The sequence below is a fragment of the Epargyreus clarus genome, unplaced genomic scaffold (genome assembly GCF_041222505.1).
Source record: "Epargyreus clarus isolate Ecla_fem2 unplaced genomic scaffold, WU_Ecla_fem_2.2 ptg000024l, whole genome shotgun sequence".
Lineage (NCBI taxonomy): Eukaryota > Metazoa > Arthropoda > Insecta > Lepidoptera > Hesperiidae > Epargyreus > Epargyreus clarus.
The window spans coordinates 2,987,537-3,009,354 of NW_027332231.1; the positions used below are offsets into that span (position 1 = coordinate 2,987,537).

At 35.8% G+C, this 21,818-nt stretch overlaps 1 protein-coding gene across 1 annotated transcript; it reads left to right on the forward strand.

The window, feature by feature from the left end:
* Positions 1-2,003: 2,003 nt before the first annotated feature.
* Positions 2,004-12,975, forward strand: LOC140752148 (putative phosphatidate phosphatase). Its single transcript, XM_073086331.1, has 7 exons — positions 2,004-2,314; positions 2,800-2,858; positions 8,389-8,540; positions 9,028-9,225; positions 9,827-9,988; positions 10,459-10,635; positions 11,981-12,975. The coding sequence occupies exons 1-7, from the start codon at positions 2,304-2,306 to the stop codon at positions 12,077-12,079; spliced, it is 858 nt and encodes a 285-aa protein (XP_072942432.1). The 5' UTR covers positions 2,004-2,303; the 3' UTR covers positions 12,080-12,975.
* The last annotated feature ends 8,843 nt before the right edge of the window (positions 12,976-21,818 follow it).

Below are 21,818 nucleotides of genomic sequence, written 5' to 3' on the forward strand. Positions count from 1 at the left end.
TCGGTTGAGGAGACGGAAACTGTTGGTAAAATTTATCATTGCCTTTATTAACTGATGTTCATACTGTAGGTAATTAGTATTTTGCACAATTAACCTACTAAAAACAGACGATCCATTAGAAATTACGAAAAAAACGTCTAAAGATCATATTGTTCTATATTTTATGAATGCTCTATCAATGCAAATATATCTTGATTTTATTTGTCATAACAAAACTACAGAGATCACTTTTTGATTTTCCTATTATTATTTAAATTCAACTTTAAAATATCTTTAAATTCAAAGCAATTGTTTTTCTCTTTTGCTGTATTTTTTTTATTTATCGACGTTTGAACTGTACTTTTTACTTTTTGTATGAATCGGACGTTTTTTACTTAGAAGTTCAGAAACGATATAAATTAAATTAATATGTCACTTACCTGTTTCCAAAACATTAAATAAAACGCTCATTTATTTATTATTAACGTTACAACATTAAATATATTATATAGTGGTATTGCCTTCTGAGTCTCGAAGACTGCGAGAGGCTGTATTTTAAATTCTGTGATATAGAGTTGTAAAATATTGCAGTTAGTATGTATAGCTTTTATTTAAATAGATATATTATTATATTTTAAGCCCAGCAATATCTATCATATTCATATGTTATGCTTGATGTAAAGGCATAAAAATAATCTTTGAATATGAGATTTAGAATTTCATTTCTATTAAAATATCGCATTTTCATGTTTATGGGATATTTTTTTAAGTCTTGAAATAGTCGAATATTATATTTATCCAATTGAAAGCAAGCGATTGCTATTTTTGGATAAAATAAGCAAACTTTGATAATATTTAAAATGATAATAATAATAATTTGATATCACATTTTTAAATTTTAATGTTTTACAAATATTTTTAAAGAATTGCTGGGTATATTTTAAGCGTTTTTCGATTGGTTTAAAATAACATATTTTTATAATTTAAGATGCATTACAATATTATATAATTATAATTGTTATAATTAGGTGCTAGATAAAAGTGTAAATATGTAACTTGGATTTCATTCTAAAATCTATTTTCACAATGTAGAATTTTATTTTAATATTGGCTTAACGGAAAATTAATTATTTTTGGTAACTTTTAGTAAATAATTCCTAAGGAAATTAAAATTTGTATAATTGAAAATAGAGTGTGCACCATATTATTATCTAATCGTATAACTAAATTGGTAACTGAATGGTTTAATAATTGATCAATAATTAAAGACATGACATAACATATACAATATCCCAACAGAAAATGACAGTAATAAAATAATCATTTAAAATATCGTAATCTTGTACGAAGATTCATTTAACAGCTTTCAATTGTGTTTTTTTCTTTTATTTAAAGTGTTTATACCGACTACATACTTATAAATTACCATACAGTTATGAATTTTGTTATGTTAGACGGTACATTTCGTATAAATGCACTAACTCACCAATAATAACTTAAGTACCTACATAGATACGCAGTGTTGCACCGCTTTAATAGTTTTGTTTTTGTGGCACCCTATTTATTTTCTTAACTTGTAATGTAGCTAAAGTAATGCATAATAAAGTGGTTTAAATTGCAAAACTCGTTTTATTTCTCAAAAATATGTATGGAATTTAAAGATATCTATTTTTTACTTATGTTAATCTATTGTGCTATTGTGTGTTCTGTGGTTGACAGTACTACTGTTACTATCTATAAGACTACGAGCGAAAAAAATCTAATCCTATTTCTACAAGTATTGACAAATTATCAGCGATCAGATAACTATTAAATGTGTAGATAAAAGTTCGTACTGACATATAGAAAAACAAAATAAACTAAACTTATAATGCAGTCAAAAATTATTACTATCCTCATACTTGCGTATGCGCAGGTGAAATTCATAACGAGTAGCGGCATCTATCAGAAAACGTGTGTAACTTCACATAAACCACGTTAGCCACTCTTGCAAGTAAGTAACTTGCCGCGCAAAAGATGGCGTGTCATTTGATTATTTACAAGGAGTAGATTCGTATTTTCGTTCTGTTGTTGTTTGTTAACAAAGGAAATTGTATGCGGTAAATAATAGAAGTACAAAAATTGTGAAGACGTGTCAAGTGTTCACATGAAATTGAAATGAATCTGTGCTAAAGATATCTTCGGTCTATAGAGCATTCAAGCTATTCTGTATTTAAGTGATGTGTTTGCATTTTTGTGCCTGAGCGGTCGGAGCTGCGTTCGCGCAATATCTTTCGCCATAAAGCGAGACAGATAACGCAGCAGATGGCAACGTTACGCAAAGAATGAAAGCGAGGTAAGATACGTATGTTTTTTTAGCATAGATAGTATAGATACAGATAATATGAACGAACTCCTTTACCGTTTTGTTTATTAGTAAAGTATCTTGACCTGTAATTCCTAACAAAGTCAGGCGACTCGCGGTTAATTTACTTAACACATTTTATTCAATTTGTTAATAAGGACCAATTTGCAAATACGCCTGCAATATTACGGTATTCCTTTATGACGCCAGTATGACTAAAGCCTACCCACAGATTAGTCACTTTATCAGTTTATCATTCGATTCGTTGCTGGCTGGCATATCGCAGTTTTTATTGAATTTAATTATAAATATTTATGAACCAGCTGTCATTAATTTAATTTCGGTTTAGTTTTATCTGTGCACGAACTTACCGCGTTTTCTAATTAAATTGCAGATAAAAAATAACAAGTGTTAAATTCTATAAGTGCTATTATTATTATCTATAGTGTATATTTCATTTATTATTTTATTGCCAGAATGGCGGTGGATAGAACGATATGGAAAATAATATTGGACATAATAGTACTAGCTTGTGGTAAGTAAAAGTTTTGAGTTTTTATTCCAATGTTATGTACATAAACTTAATAACGGAGTTGTAACCGTGTTTCGTATATCTATGTCCATATGGAAAGGTTTTCTAATAAAATTGATAGAATCCGTGCAGTATTTTTTACGAATGCTTGACTTTGAATTATTTGAGCCATATTATTATTAGTATTCTATACTAATATTATAAAGAGGAAAACTTTGTTTGTTTGTTTGATTGTAATGAATAGGCTCAAAAACTACTGGACCGATTTTAAAAATTCTTTCACCATTCGAAAGCTACATTATCCACGAGTAACATAGGCTATATTTTATATGAAATATATTTGATAAAAAGATTATGAGGTGGTACTAAGTTTGCCTGGACAGCTAGTTTATAATATAGGTAGCAAACGAGCATGCAGTCCACCTGATGCTAAGTGGCTATTGCCGCTCATGATCATCTGTAATCAACCCCTGATAAGATTAAAGTCCTACTTGAGGGCGGTCAAAATGTGTCACATTTTGACATTTTCCACAAGGGTGGAACGCATTGGTCAAGTATGTCTTCCTTTCCACAGCCTTCAAACCAAAACACAGCACTTACCACTGCTGTAATTAAGCAGAAATTGGTGTAACGGTGGTGCCGCCGAAGTTGAACCAAAACGAATGTTCCAATCTTTGAAATATTATGATTATATCTTACTGAATTACTTACTTACGTGTTGCCTGTACCTACATAGCTAGATACCTAGATCTAGATTTATTTACGCCACACATAGATTAGTAAAGATTAGTCACTAACCTAACAAGAAAATGTAACCAGTTTTGATAATTGAAATTGTCACTGTCATCTATTTTCGTGTTTGAAAAATATTAAAAAAATGTAGTTTTTAGATCATTCACGAATGAAACGATATTTCTCCGCACTTTTTCTTCGATTTCGTGTTTTTGCACCACTTAACTGTGCATGTCGGGATTGTTCCGTTTAAGCTATTTAATGGCTTCCTTCAATTACAAGGCGGTGAGATATCTATCTTATCTATGACGTCACTGAAAGGTGTAATGTTACGTCGGGTCACTAATTAAAATTGACCTAATTAGACTTATTAACTACACACCTAGGATATTTTGTTACACGTGGGAAATATGCTTTACTAACTTTTAATAACGAATGAAAAGAAAACAATTCTCTTAGTAGGTACATCCAATCTTGAAACTCAGCTCTTAGAACTAATCGGGTTACGGTAGATTATATTATTGATATATAGGCACACACTAAATAATAAATAGGCATTAATGGAAATAACAGCGATATAAATGAAGGTGGTAGAACCCTTTGTGGTTCGACTCCGGCGGCACCATCGCCACACCTATTTCTGCCTAATAACAGCAGTATTAGACGCTGCTGTGTTCCGTTTTGAAGGGTGTGGTAAGGGAGACATACTTTTTCGCGGCGTTCCAGTTTAGTCCTCAGGGGTAGTGGCGCATCTTTGGCCGATCTCAGGTAGGAATATCTAATCCTATCTGGGGTTGATTACAGATGTCCATGGGCAGCAGTAGCCACTTACCATCAGGAGGACTGCATGCTCATCTGCTACTCCTATATTATAAAAAAACATCAACTACGGTTATTAGAATGGCTTGTTTTTTATTCTAATTTATTTAATAACTTTTTCTAAAACGTAAACCGTTAACACAGACCTTGTCAAATAACTCTTAAGTGCTTACGTAATTACACTAAGGAAAGAACCGATATTATACAACTAGTTATTGCTATTGGCTTTCCATGTGACAAGTAGGTACTTCGTCAGTTCGCCACACTCAATTTGATTCATAGCATTTAGATATCGATTCTGTGATATCACTGAGTGATTTACACATGAATAGGGTGAAACTGCAACGCAATAATAATTTCTCGTATACACAATAGCGTTGTTTTTAGCTTTATTACTTAGATATGGATAGGTTGGAATCCTTGTTTCCTTTAGCATATGATGTCCTGGCTGAATCCATATTCATATTTGAAGGCTTCTATGTCGATTGAGACCGTTTCAGAGACCATTTTTGACTGGATGGAGGTGTAATTTGTATGCTGTCTACATTTAGCCCTTTACTTTACGATTTCTTGTAAATTTCTTATGTGTGCCATGGATTTACGCGAATAAGAGTACTCAAACACCTTGAAGAATAATGTAATCTACCTTTTAGATATCTGCCTGCCTGGAATCTATCATAATGTGTCCCTTGAAATATTTGATGTTGGTTATACATATTTGTAGGCTAAACTGATAACTCTATGGCAACTGGGAATTTTTCTCTAGAAAAGTTTACTGAATGTAATATATATCTACCTAAATAAAAAATTGAACAAATTACAATCCGGAGTAAATGATTAACTTAGTTTGTGGTACGACCTCGCCAGTCTCTCCGAGCGTAACATTTGACCTTGTCCCGACTTAAATTCTAGATGACGAACAGTTACTAGGATTACATATAAACAAGTACAAAACGAAATAGCAAACGAGCATGCATCACCTGATGGTAAGCCACTGCTGCTCATGAACATCCCTAATCAGCCTCAGAAAGGATTGGAGACTTGGAGTTCCACCTAATGTTGACGATATGTTGACCTCGAGGACTAAACTGAAATGCTTTGTACCTATATGTCTTCTGTCCTTTACACACCCTGTAAACACAGAGCGTTTAAAACTGTTGTTAAGCATCAATAGATAGGACAGTGGTGCCTACAGAGTTGAATCTATAAGAACTAAAAAGATACCTCACCTTAATAAATGTAACACAGCGGCGCCACAAAATTGCTATAGGGCCAAAAAATTGCATATAAATAATTGTGGAGCCGAAAGCTAGATGTCTGAATATTGTAATAATTAGTAAACGGATTTTTGATAGGTAGATTGCAGTTATTCAAATTTGATTGAAGGCTAAACGCGTAGGAAGTGATCAGGAACAACCAGTCAGTAAACTGTTTTCTTGCCAATCAGAAAAAAATCTTACAATTATTTAGTCAACGTAAGATAAAGTGAATAAAGAAAAAATTACATTTTAGAGCATCGACCTCATTATCATTCATATTTTTTCATCATCATCAACTCGTTATAGGCTCACTGATAGGCACGAGTCTCTTATCAATGCGGATCGGTGGACATTAAGAAAATAATGAAACTGAATATGTTTCATTATTTTCTTATCACTTATCAGTTGCTATATAGGGGAAGGAAAACATCATGAGGATACCTACATAAAAATAAGGAAAGAAAAAAAAGTTCTTTTAGGTGCGTGAAGTTATTTATTCACATTTGCTCAACGCAGTAGACTATGGCCTAATATTTTTTATTCTATGAGGAAATCAATACGTAAATGTGATAAAGCAGGGGATTGATGATGATGACATTTAAGTCACAAAATCATAAAAACTCTGTTAACGTTTAGAATAATCGAAGGAATTTTAATATCATACGAAATTAGTGTTATCGTATTCATGTCCTATCTCTACACCTACTATAACTCACTATACTGGAAATCAATTAATAGTTTTCTATCGACCCTGACGTGTCTAAGTGAACACTGTGATAGCGTGATAACGTTGATCAATAAACTGCTAGCTGTAATAACTACTTAGTAGTAAAGATAATTCATAGGAATAGACTACTTTTTACACGATTGTGAAAGGTAATTCCTTGAAGCGTGCGCATTGATGTATAGTCCGCGCCAAACTGCTAGTCCGCTCTGAAGTTGTTGCGAGCGATTCATTTCTACATTCAGAGCGGCCTAGCAGTTTTACGCGGACTATACCAGTAGTAAAAACGTAGATACGAGTAAATTACTAACACAACAATCCGCATTTTTTGGTGGCACTCATCACGTAAAATGCACACTACGAAGGTGTAAGAGGTGCAAGTAGGATAGCACGTCAAAATGAATACGCAAAAAAGAGATAGACATAGTTCATATGGGACAATTAAGCCGTATTTCATGATCCATAGAGATCTTGAGCTGCCCACCATAGCTCAACACATGAAGCAGCTTTCCAAAAGGTATTTTGATACAGCTATTGACCACCCAAATAAGCTAGTTGTCAAGGCAGCCAATTACATCCCTGATAGGGATGCAAAGGCCCTACACAGACGCCCAAAACATGTCCTAGACTACCCTGATGATACTCCCCAACAAGGAGAATCCTCTCCTCAGCCCCCAAACACACTCAACAACAACAGATATTACACACACCGTCCCCGCCGGCGGAGACGAGGACCCCACTACAGCACAACCGTCACAAGGTATCCCCGCGTGACCGGTCGTGTCTCCCCTGTGCCCCACATTAGCGTAACTGACCTAAGCCGAGGGCCGTACCTCACAGGAAGTGCCCTTGGGTCAGCCGCAATCCCCATATGACAAGAGGTGGATGGTCAGGACTCCGGCAGTAGCTGGGTCCGCAACCGTCTCTCCCTCCAGCGAAGGTGGACGGCTTAGGGAACTGGCAACGGTGACCGAACCTATACCTCCCTTGCAGCCCATAGTCCTCTCGTCCCTGCCGAGCCTTAGGCTCGCCTCCTAAAACCCGGTGAAGCTGTACAGGTCGCTAGGACCAACAGTAACTACACAAATCGAAAAAAAAAAAAAGTATTTCATGTGCCACTTTGTATGACCTATCTATGAATGTCTCATTATAAGGATGTTCTACAAAACAAAGTGCTCGACGAATTTAATTTATATGTTTCATTTAATTTGTCTAAATTGTAACATAGGCCACATTATTTACATTGTAAATGTCCATATAGGGCAGGTATTACAAAAATTAGATATGCCGCATGAGCGTTTTAAATTTTTACAAGATACATACATAGATTAGTAAAGATTACTCAGTCCTAACAAGAATATGTACCCAGTTTTGAGAATTGAAATAGTTGCGTAAAAAAGTTTTGCCACGTCTCCGTGCTAAAATGTCCCTAAAATATTTGAAATAATTATTTATTTATTATGAAAATTACGCAGTATTAGTTATTTATTCGTAAATTTTCTCTAAAAATGTTTTTATTTGTCAAGAATTCAAAAAAAGAACTTATTAATAAGCCGTTTTTGGCTTCATTCAATTTCAAGGCGGCGAAGTATCTTTACAAATCTATGGATACATATAACATTTGAAGTGTTTTCTAAATTCGGCCTTAGATGGTTATCGAGGACCAAGTTACCAGAGTCTGCTACAACAACACAACAACTACAACAAGATAGGAAATCGACGCACCTACCATTAGGTACAATTTTTTTCTGGCTGAAATCTTCGTAAAGCTATCTACGCGAAGTTTTTAGGGGAAAGACCGGGTTATGGGTACTCACTAAAACGCCCTTCCCAGGGCAAGTAGCCCCCGTATATCAAATATGCATGACAACAAGCACGACATCCTACAGCCCCCTTTAGGTGTAACTACTGCATGCTCATTTACTATACCGATAAAATAAAAATAATATCTTTGTTTATATTGTACATAACCTACATACTGTTCTGTCGTAATTTTCAGTGGCCTTCCCACTCCTCGGGTTACAACTATGGGCAGAGCCCTACCATCGAGGTTACTTCATAACAGATACATCGTTACGACTGCCTTACAAGAAGCAGACCATATCAGAAACATGCCTGGCTGTCGCCGGTTTCGTGTTCATCATAGCTACGGTAAGGATCTATCATTATAATTCTATTTCACAACTTTGTTGTATGTTGGTGATTAGGTAAGGAACTTCCGAAGATGCTGATGCCTAAGTTTGAATTTAACGCCTATAAGGAAAGAGACTCTGGCTATTAAAGGCTAACACAACATAATTTCTACATGATAACCATTTTTATGACATTGATGTATTCATTTTGTAATATAGGAGTAGCAGACGAGCATGCATTCCACCTGATGGTAAGTGGCTACTGCCACCCATGGACATCTGTATTCAACCCCAGATACGATTAGATATGCCTACCTGAGGTCGGCCACAGGTACGCCGCTACCACTAAGCTAGAACATATCGGAAAAGTATGTCTCCCCTGAATTCAAACTAGAACACTGATGTTATTAGGCAGAAATAGGTGTGATGTTGATGCCACCAGAGTCGAATCACAAATAGCAAATGAGCATATTTTCATATACTTATTACGTATAACATATTTGCAGGTACTAATCATAGAGGTGGTTCGAGACAGGCAGGGCAAAGGGATAGGTGAGAAGTTCCTGTTCGGTTCTCTCGTCCCCGGCTGGGTATGGGAGAGCTACAATGCCATAGGAGTGTTTACCTTTGGCGCAGCGAGTCAGCAACTCACGGTCAACTTCGCTAAGTTTGTCATTGGCAGACTTCGGCCTCACTTCTTCGCTGTAAGTAATTCCTTGATTTTTGACGACACGCGTGGCGGAGCGGTCGCCATACCGGTCTGACGCGCAGAGGGTCCCGGGTTCGATCCCCGGCCAGACAGATTTCTAAATGATGAATTTAGGTTTCTGTTTCTGGGTCTGGGTGTTTGTGTATTTGTCTCTGTGTGTGTCCATAGCACCCACGACACAGGGAATCCTAGTGTGGAGCTGTGAGTGTAGAAAGCGTTATTATTATTTATTTATTTAAAAAGAGCACCTATGCATGCTTATTTAATACTTTTACCTTTTTTTATAGTATAAGGGTAGCAGACGAGTATGCAGTCCACATGATAGTAAGTGGCTACTGCCGCCCATGGACATCTGTAATCAACTCCAGATAGGAATAGATATTCCTACCTGAGGTCGGCCACAGATGCGCCGCTACCCCTGAGGACTAGGCTGGAACGCTTCGGAAAAGTCTGTCTCTCTTACCACACCCTTCAAACCGGAACGTAGCAGCGCCTAACACTGCTGTTATTAGGTGGAAATAGGTGTGGCGGTGGTGCCGCCGGAGTCGAACCACAAAGGGTTCTACCACCTTCTAACTTTTCACTCTCTTTATCAGGTATGCCAGCCAACACCCATAACTGGAGATCCTCTGAACGCGCTGGGCTACATCCAGGCGTACACCTGCAACGAAGCGGACCCGGCCATGGAGAAGGAGATGAGGCTCTCTTTCCCCAGCGCACACTCCAGCTTTGCTATGTATACTGCTGTGTTCTTCATTGTAAGTATATCCTGGATATCATGTGTTCTTGAGGAGTAGCAAAGTTCAGTAGTAAGTAAAGCTTAAATAAGTCGGCCTCTAAATCGTGGATTCTGAGTCCAATCCCAAACACGTCCGCAGCTCTGAATCGTTAAATCTCTATGAAATAGACATTACATATTAATTATTACTTGGTATACCGATGAAGGAAAACGTACATGCTTGTGAGTTCCTTGAAAAAAATTGTCAAATGTGTATAAAGTACCAATTCGCACTTGGCCAGCGCGTCTATAGCCTAATCCTTTGTATTCTAGGAAAGCCTTCCCCAGCAGTTGGACAGTAGTACATTGATGATAATCTTGATGACTTCTTACCAAAAATCACTAAGTATCTCCATCCATCCATCCATAATATCCATCCATTCGCTAACTGTAAATTTAAAAACCAAACCACAGTCACAAAAATGAATCTTCATAAAAATTCTTCCACAGTTCTACGTGCAAGTGAAGGGCAGATGGCGTGGTTCGAAGCTGCTTCGGCACGGTGTACAGTTCGCGGTGCTGATGGCCGCCTGGTACGTCGGCCTGTCCAGGGTGCAGGACCACATGCACCACTGGAGCGACGTGGCTGCCGGGTTCCTTATTGGTGCTGGTTTTGCTGTTATTACCGTGAGTATTCATCATTTATTTATGATTTTGATGTTTATAGACCAAGGATTCACTGCGTCGAGAGGCCTGGACATCTTGTTTGAAGAGAAAAGTTCCTGAGGTACGGTAACCGTTTTTGACACTCCAGCCCCACTCAAGAATTCTCTGTGTCATGGTTGCAATTGACACACACAGATAAATACAAAAACACCCACACCCAGAACAGAAATCTAAACACAACATTAAGGTGTTTGACTGGCCGGGAATCGAACCCAGAACTGCGACGGTTATCATACGGCTTTACGGACCGCTCTGTCACTTGGATCAATTTTTGGCAAGGAATCTTCTTAGTTCTTCATATAAGGGAGATCGCGTGGATCGAAGCTGCTTCGCCACGGTATACACTTCACGGTGCTGATGGCTGCTTGGTACATCGGCCTGTCCAGGGTACAGGACCACATGCACCACTGGAGATATGTGGCCGCCGGGTTCCATATTGGTGATGATTTTCTGGTTTGTGTATTTATAGACCCAGGGTTCCCTGCATGGAAAGACTTTGACATCCATTTTTGAAGGGAAAATTTCCTTAGGCGCAGTATACGTATCGTACATTCAAACCTCCACACTAGGATTAACATAAGCTATTACAAAAATACCCACACCCACAACAGATATCTAAATATCTGACCGTTCTGTCACTCGGATCATGAATGTTTTGGTAAGAAATCTTCCCAGTTCTTCATATAAGTGACATGGCTCAGTTTGAAGCTAGTATACCATCCTATCCGAAGCTGCCATGGTATGCAGTTTGGAAGCAGACCATTTATTGGTAAGTGGTCACGATCGCCAATGTGGACATCTGTAACAAACGCCACATAGAACAGGGTGTCCACCAAAGGCCCATCACATTTGCATTGGCACTCCTAAGGCCAAAGATAGTGACGTCATAATAATATGTAAAGCAGCTAGCGACCACTCCTTGCCACCCGAATACAAAATCTGCCTCACGTAAAAATAAAAATGATGATAGTACCTTATCGGTTAACCTATACTAATTCTACAACCTTTGAACTCTAATTCTATCTTGTTTGTTTGTTTGGTTGTAATGAATAGGCTCAAAAACTACTGGACCGATTTTAAAAATTCTTTCACCATTCGTAAGCTACATTATCCACGAGTAACATAGGCTATATTTTATATGAAATATATTTGATAAATAGATTTTGAGGCGGTACAAAGTTTGCCGGGTCAGCTAGTTAGAAATATATTCCTAAGTTGCCTTCTACGAAATTATAGGAGTACGTTTATTCTAGATAAGATTTAATTTTCTAATTATTCTAAACAATATCTATTTCTTTTATTTCAGTTCATTTACGTGCTAAAACCTAAGAAGTACGGTCCACCGGCGTCGTGGGAACAGCCCACTCAGCCAGAGATGCTACCGAGAGCAGTATTAGTGCGATGACAGACTGAGTAGTTAGCGCCTTAGGACAGAGTCACACTGTGGAGCGAATTGAGATTTTATTAATGTACATTTTTAGTTATAAATATTGTAAAAACTAATAATTTAACAAATTCCAGGTTAATATTGGTAATTTTGTTGGACAGTTCTGATAGTAGGTAGATTAAGCGTTGTGCATGCCTTTCAGTTATTTTGTAAAATAAGTATTATGACGTCTAATGAATGTAAATAATCCTATATTTGACGTGAAATTTACAAACAAGAGAGAGTACGAACTACTATGAGTGTGCCACGCATAAGTAAGGACGCATAATCATTTGATTTTCGATAAAAACAAACAAGTACGTCAGGCGTAGGCTATTTACATAGCTGTGCTCGTGTCTATTCGTCCGTACTCGGCGAATATCTAAAAGAATAATAACTGAATATCATGTAACAGCTTTCAATATCCACTGATATCTACATAAAGCCACTCACCTTGTTAATATTTCTAAAAAGTAATGTAATTTAAGTCATGTAAACATATTTTGAAAAATATTTCCATTGGGTTGAATAATTTTTCCATGTTTAATTTTTCCTAAAAGCATCATCATAACCCATTACTGTCCCACTGCTGGGCACTGGTCTCCTCTCATAATGAGAAGGATTAGGCCATAGTCCACCGCGCTGGCCAAGTGCGTATTGGTAGACTTCACATAGGTACCTTTGAGATATTTTTTTATAAATCTCTCGGGTATGCAGGTTTCCTAACGGTGTTTTCCTTTACCGTTTTAGGAAGTGATAATTAAGTCTAATACGCACATAATTTCGGAAAATCAGAGGTGCGTGCCTGGGATTTGAACCTCGGACCCCTCGATCGAGAGGCCGAGTTTCTTAACCACTAGGCTATCACTGCTTTTGTCAGTCTAAAAACATTGTCAGTCTATTTGTAAGGTCAAGACAATTTTAGTTTCAGCAGAAAAATTCTATAGTTTTTTTCTCGCTCAAACATGAGAACGAATGGAAGGGAAATAATAATGCAGCTAGTTTTAATACATTCTATATCGACTCATATAAATATATATAACTCAAAGGTGACTGACTGACATAGTGATCTATCAACGCACAGCCCAAACCACTGGACGGATCGGGCTGAAATTTGGCATGCAGGTAGATGTTATGACGTAGGCATCCGCTAAGATAGGATTTTGATCAATTCTACCCCCAAGGGGATAAAATAGGGGATGAAAATATTACTTCATAACGCGAGCGAAGCCACAGGCAAAAGCTCGTTGACTCATAAACGTCAGTCACTATTTGGATTCATTTTCCTTCATTCATATTGTTATCATAGCTTACTATTCCTTTTTTTACAATAATGGACTTACCTAATTATAAATTATCATCGTATTTATGATACTGGGGATTTACAACAGAAGATTTGACCTTTAACTTTTGATGATGATGTAGTTGTTTTTTGTTGAATGATTAGTTGTATAAGTTAGGCAATATATAATTCAATGTTATTAATATAAATAAAATAGCTATTAAGATAATGCAAGTAATCTAACATTTCCCATTATTATGTTCATGTTATATACTTTATTGCTTTAACTTATATATTGTGACGGTGAAACAAAATTGAAGTAACCTACAGAGAGTAAAAAATTCACATAGTACTAGAGCCCACGACATTGAAATTGATAGATTTGATTATTTCGAACTCGAAAATACCAATTTCAGACATTTTTGTTAGCCTTTGACCGGAATGAATTTTCAAAAATGTCAACTAATTTTACCGAACTGTATCATAGCATCTGTCTGATTTTCTAACTGTAGGTAGTAATAGATCTAAGATACCGAAAATATATTTTTCAAAAGTGTAGCGCGAATCTAAAAAAGCACTTAGAAAATTTAAAACTGAGACAAACAAAAATGATAGCAATACGTCTGAAAATGTTCTGTATGGGTAAATTAGGGTTAGTTGATGTGAAATAAAATGATTTTCAGAAGGAAATTTACCGATCGGTAAATAGTCGGTAAGTAGTAATCTTTCTGAAAATTGTTAAACGTGATGAAATGAATTATCGAGATATAAAAAATATACCTATATATCAGAAATCAGTGTAACATCTTTATCAGACAACGTATCAGATATTGGAATCTTTGTTAGAAGCAATGGGTAAAATGGGACCCTCAAATTGTTAGATGATGATGAAGAGAGAGAGAAAAGAGAGAAATAAATGGCACACAAGGAAACTAGGATGAAGTACAAAAATAACGGTTATTTAAAGTTATAAAAGATAAGGTATTGTAATCACTATCGGTATTGGTATCATAATCATCGAAATCACTCTCGAGGTCACTTGTGGGATCTTCAATGTCGGCTCCTATAAAATAAATATCATTGGTAAAAATCACGAACTTATTACCGCAGGAGCGTAAGAAGCGCTCAGGCATCGGCCAAGCGACATCAAAAATCGACATCTAAAATTTCAGAAAACAGTTTTTTTGTAATCCTGGAAAACATACGGTTAAAAAAATCATCCGGATTGCTATAATACAAGTCGGCAATTTTTTTTGACATTTTCAAAAATTCGCTTCAGCTACGTGCAAAATGTCTGAAAACCAATTTATTGGTCATAAGATTATAAAATCTATGTACATTTCCAATATCAGACGTATTGCTATCATACCGATTTGGACACAGCAGAAATAGCCTCCCACGCAATTGCTACACTTTTGACCATTACTCCACACTAGAATTGAGTAACTCGCGAGTGAGTGATAATGTGATATACGAGTATGTTCACCAAAAGCTAATCACTCATCAACTCCGACGATTTTGAATTATATCTTTATATCCGCGTCACATGGTTGAGTTCATAGGTCCATACGATTCCGGATATAAGATCTTCTTCAACTCAACAGTGTTATACTCGCTCGCGAGTGAGTGATGAGTCAAATGAGCGACTGACTGAGAAAGTCTGATTTGAGTCAAATGCATTACGTATTAAACACTAAATTAATTTTTTTTTTCTTTGCTAAGAATATGAAAACAGGGATATACAAATAGTGTTGGCTGTGAAATTCATATATAATTTCTTGCCAGTTTTATATTAATTATAGGAATCAAAAATGTTGTCAAAACATTTTGATCTGAATCTCTGAAATACTGATATAAAATGTCGCTTATTTCGTTACAGAGCTACTGAGCTAAAGTGAGCTACTACGCTAAAAGAGTGATATATATCACTGAGCTCAAAAGATATATGTCTCTCTTTTCACTTTAGTGATATATTTTGTGCACATCTACTCCACACCTAGTCGGATTCAGAATAATATAATCTAACAATTTTAAACATTTTCGGCCGTATTGCTATGATACATGGGTTTGGCCGTGGGCTCTAGTACTAGCAAGCATAATCCTTAACTACAATAGTTGAATTTGTCTCATTATGTTTATATTATTTTATTAATATGTATTATTTTAAAAGTATTATATCTAATAAAATAATTTAGCTTAAGTAGTTTAATAAAAGACCATGTATCATAAATTGTGTGTTACCTACTTGACTAAAGATTTTGAAGTTACAGCTTACATGTTTTATTAAAGTTTCTACATGAAAAATATAGTTATTTATTCAGAGTTTTTTCCTAAATAAGTGCTTACTTATAAAAAATGATCAACCTTATACTAATTAGCTTTAATTAGTATAAGGTTGATCATTTTCTATGTAGTAAGTGTCAACATTAATTCCAAGAGTTACTAATGGGCACACAACCGCCTGCTAGCTAGATCCGCGCTGAATATCAAATTCGTATTCTTTAAAAGATTGCAGTTCCAGAATTGCTAAAAGTCTATAAAAGATGTAGATTGTATTATGAAAAGCTTATGGCTAAGAGCACTAAAAAGTTTTTAAACATGATAGCGAAACCGTAAAATACGTAGAACTGTTCTAAACGTCATCTCGCATACTTGACGGTCAAATCCCGAACAGATTCTGCCGAATTGATGAGTGCTTCCGCTGTACCTCACAATATCGCGGTTTTGTTTATTTCTGTCAATAAAGAGCTTTTCTGCGGCCGCAGTGGGTGATACTAACTAACTAAATCTGCACCGTTAGTTCCTATCATAGGTTCCTAGCCTAAGATGGAAAACTGCTGAAAACCTGTCTCGACAGATGACGTTATTAAAAATATTTAAATGCGGAAGAAGCCGCAAGCAAAGCTAGTTAAAAAGAGGTCGGTAAACCAACAATAAAAATTGAATGTTTACAAAAATATATTTTATCAGTTTAATGTCCGCGAGTTATATAAATACTTAAAAACGTAAAAATATTTTGTCACCGATAGCAACTATAGGTATGAACACACCCATTTGGCCATGATACGATAGATGTTATAATTTTAACACGTGATAGTAATAAATCATAATATATTTATCGCGGATATGTCCTTGTATATTAAGCACCCGTTACTACAATTTTTCGAATTTGAGAAACAGCATAGAGGTAGCATTGCTTGAAAATAAAAGATGTTTTGTGCATCGCACTAAAGATAAATGTAACTTTTTGTAGGTGTATATATGACTTAAATTTCGGGAGGTTCGAAATTTCGAATACAATATACATATAATACATTAAATATCAATGTAATAAAGTTGCCATCACATTACATGGTAGATGTATTGACGTTCAAAAAGTGTTTTGTAAAGAACCTATTCTGTATAAAAAAAGTATTTGATTTAATATCGACGAGACATGGGAAGGAGAAGCCTCATCAACGAGCATAGATATACTACTATATAATAAAGACGGAGAGTTATTAAATGGGTAGTAAGTTGTTCTGAAATAACCCAATAGTCAATCGTCCTATAGGTATATATTATCTACCAAAGATTTGACAATTTCTGCCTCCTGAAAGATTTAAATCTTTAGTAGGCAAATCTGATAGATTGGTTATTAATAACAGCCGATAATCTCTCTATTCAATTCCCGTAAGGTCATGTTGACTTTGTTACGTCAAAGTTCTTAATATCAACAAGTGCCTACGTGACGAAGTAATATTGTTTTTATAGGTGACGTTTGTTAATTTGTTATATCTCGTTTGACGTTTTATAAATAAAATTCGTTCGGTATTTGTTCTACTTTGAATTATCATCGTGTAGAACTGTAGGGCTCGAACACAAAACTGCGATGCGAATTCGCAACGCAGAAAATTGCGACACGAATTGCTGCGATGCGATATCGTGCGGCATAGCGTCTCCCAGGGTGACCATTCTTTCGACAACCGTCAACCGTACGGAACGTATTTTGAAAATTACTCGTAGGTCGTGACATGGATCGTAAAAAGAAGTGTGCACTTTTGTTATTGCTTAAGAGATACAGGAAAGAGTAACAAAGAACATTTTTGGGTTCATCCATTTATCATATATCATTTATTTTTTATTTAGTTTCCCAAAGAACAGGGCGCTCCTCAATCAGTAATATAAAAAAGTCAACGACGTACTTTGTCAATTTTTTACATACGTCTTCCCACCCAACAAATACAGGTCTGTACGTCTTTCCCACACGCTGTCTCAGAACGAACTAAAAATGGCATCAACAAGTGTGACGAAACATCGCAGGAATGTGCGATGCGAATTAATTCGCAAGTTCTTGCGATGCGTCGAAGGAGCTCGCAGATTTTTACGATGCGACGTCGCAACGCAGTTTTGTGTACGAGCCCGTAGTCCGGGTACTAGAATAGGGCTAGGGTATCCCCTGGATGTCGTAAAAGGCGACTAATAGGGGGCTTCCAGGGTTTCGGGCGAGAAGAGTGAGTGCTCGAACCTTCCAGCAAGCGACCCCGGGATGGAAGGCAATATGTGTGGTTTCCTGTCGTAAACAGTATTCAAATTATTATATGATGACGTGCTATTTTTATAATACTAAGTTATCACAATATAATTACTAGCTGCTAAGATTTTATCAATTAGTAAAAAATGTATGTCTTTACTTTTAAGGTGTTTTTGGGGCGGAAATAAAAAGTTGTAAGTATGTTAAAGAAAAGGTATCAATTGCTACACCTTAGAATTAGACTTTGATGCCCTCGACGTGTGTTATTTATTGCCTTACCACCCTCTTAAACACAGCAATAACAAATACAAGTGTTTTATCATATTTTGAATCGGCCAAATGGAGTCCTAATATTTTTATATATGATTTTTTCTTTTATAACTATGAAGTAGCTAACGAGCATACCGTCCACCTAATAGTAATTGTCTAATGCCTTATAGTATCTGTCGTAAACCCATTTCTGCACAATTACTGGGCAGTTGAGCACGGGTCTCCTCTCGAAGTGAGAGGTGTAGGCCATAGTCTACCGCGCTAGCCAAGTAAGAATCGGGCTTCATACACATTTAAGTAGACTTCAACACCTTTTTTAAGAATCTGAGGCGTGTAGGTTTCGCCACGATATTTTTCTTCGCGGTTTAAGCAGGTGATACTAATTTTATAATTTCTATTTATCACCTTTATAATATTGCATACAATAACAAAAGTGGTACCTAGAGTCCACGTAACACTGCTAGTCCGCTCTGAATATACAAATGAATCCCGTCGCCATAGTAAATTGTATGACTAGGTACACCTGCCCGCAACAACTTCAGAGCAGACTAGCAGTTTGGTGCGGACTATAACCTATCTCATATTGAACAGTCTTTACAAGTATACTAAACTCTTGTTTTTCATTTTAAACAATCATCGCTCTACATAGCTTGATAATCGTGCTGACGTCATATAAAGACAAAATAATAAAGTATTTACGTATGTATGTAAATAACGTAAAGACCACATGAGGCCTATATGGTAGGTATAAATAAGCCATTTAATAAGATAAATAATTAATTGATAAGCATAAATTGATGCGACAAACATGGGTGTGTCCATTCCAAAGTCCTCTTATATAATTACACTTAATACAAACTTAAGATTAAGCCATTGATATTCGATTATATACCTATCTATTTTCTACGTTATTGTATGTATCGAATGTCTTTTTTATTTCTTTTTCCTGTTGATATGGACTCCAGTAAAAACAAACACAACATTTTCGACAAAAAATAATAATGCGACCTCGGGATTGGGCACAATAAGTTTTTATACGTTAAAATCTGCTTTTCATAAAGCTTTTTATTGACAAATTGGCATAAAAAATAAATAAAAAAATGGAGAGAAATTTTGTACAAAAATCATTATCAACGGCAATTAGATTCATACATTTTTACAATAGAGGAAAAACAATAAAAAACAAAGTAAGTAACTTGAAGTAGGTTGAAATTGAAGGAAACCTATTTAATTTTTTACGTTTGCTTTTTTATCAGTTAAAATATTCGAATAATGATAACATATATTCTTTGAAATTTTTAAATTGACTGCATATTATGGTTCCAAACTTAACCCTAAATTTAGAAGAAACAGACAGACATACGGACATCCGTAGGAACCGAACACAGTTCATGTTTATACTAACACAGAAGCGTTATTTCTGATCTTAACTTTAACTATCGATTATGATAATGACGTACTATAGTTAATTGTCAATAGACCTTAAGATCAAGGTAAACAATGTGACTAAATCTGTATGGATATCTAATGTTTTGTAATATATGACTTTGCTTTTAAATAGTTTTAACAAAGTAACGTATTCCTAAAAACCTTATACTTAGGTTATGAGAGCGCAAAAAAATAATTCGTCTGTAACCTTGAGGCATGCGCCATACTATTACAATTTATAATGACGTCACTACTACACTACACTCATGCTATCATCCGAACCAAACGTTATTTCAGCACACGGTTTAAACTCAGATACAAGATTTTACTCTCACATAGGGTCAACTATAACGAAGTTACAAGTTAAAATTAAATCTTGTAAAAGTACCTTCACATCAGGAAGTGTCAGGTGGAAAACCTATTTTCTATTTATTTTTATTTATTTATTTATTTGTGAATAATGTAACATATATGTAGCTTTTGGATGTCAAAATAATTGTGTACGATCGATTCAGCAGTAGTGGTCATTTACCGTCAAGTAGACTGCACCCTCGTTTGCTAGTTTAAAAAAACTACTTAAAACTAGATTGTATAAAAGTTGAAAGTTATAAACAAATAATGTATGAATGCACGTGCAATCACACGACGACGGCAGACGATTATCACGCCAGCACGCGATGACGGCCGGTCAACGACATATTGTTTACCGATTTATTGAATACCTGGATTGATAATCTGTAGCACTTAACATTTTATTCAGTAACGTGATTAAAGCATGATACAGAAGCATGCAATCGTCACATTTTTGGCCGGATTCGTTCTTGTTTAACTATATAGATCGATCAAGGTCGAAAATGTTATTAAGCTCCGTAACTGTTACCGAATTTATTGGGTATCCACGTCATTGGTATCCACAATAAAAATATATGCAAAAACCCGAACTCGAAACAGGCATTTTATTAATAATCTATCTATCCTATGTTTCCTAACATATATCGAAATCTGACAATGTCTAGCCTCTGATTAATTCATCCGAGTGTCAAGTATACGGAACTTAAAATAATTTTAGTAGGCGAAATGTCGGATAGATTCATTATTAGTAACGTGCGATAAAAGTTTCCAACCATTTTGGATAAAGACAGAGGTTACATGACACATTATTATGAAAAGTATTCCTCCGACTAATCCGACGCTGTTCAGTTACTTTACAAATAAAAATCTAAGCGTTACCCATGCGTTACCTATTTCTATTTTCTTTTACATCTCCTTATAATGTGACATCCGTAACCGAAATCCGTAACTATCGGCTAATCCGAAATTATTCCATATCTGAAACCGACAATGTTTTTGATTAATCCGTATCCAGTAAATTATTGTTAATTTTATAATTTTTCATATCCATACTAATCTATCCATATCCATAACAGCTCTAGTCAAGATCTAAACAGGAAAATAAAAACGAAAACTGTATCTTTAGGCCTCGTTAAAGTTGTTTCAATTGTGTCCAAAAATAATACAGGAGCAGTCACTACACTTCGATCTCCAAGCAGAATATAATAGATAAAATAAAGGGTTTCGTATTTTTTTGTGTGGAAACCGGCATAAACCACACTTAATAACTTGCTGTCATTTTAATTATTTTTCAAGGTTTTTTTTTTTTTTTATAATATAAGAGTAGCAGACGAGCATGCAGTCCACCTGATGTTAAGTGGCTACTGCCGCCCATGGACATCTGTAATCAACCCCAGATAGGATAAGATATGCTTACCTAAGGTCGGCCACAGATGCGCCGCTACCTCTGAGGACTAAGCTGGAATGCCTCGGAAAAGTCTGTCTCCCTTACCACACCCTTCAAACCGGAACACAGCAGCGCCTAACACTGCTGTTATTAGGTAGAAATAGGTGTGGCGGTGGTGCCGCCGGAGTCGAACCACAAAGGGTTTTACCACCTTCAACCACAAAGGGTTCTACCACCTTCAGGATGCAGTACGTAATGAAAAATTAATAGAGGATTAAAAAAATATAGCATTAAGGTACTACATTTTATAGTGGTAGAAACATTTGTAGTTCGACAGGGAGAGCTCTAATTTGATCTGAGGTTGATTATAGACGTCCAAGAGCAGTCCAAGAGACGGCAAGAGCATGCTCGTTTGTTACTTTTGTGTTAAAAAATCATAAAACGATATTTAGAGGTATACTTAGAGATAAATGAGAATATTAATGAT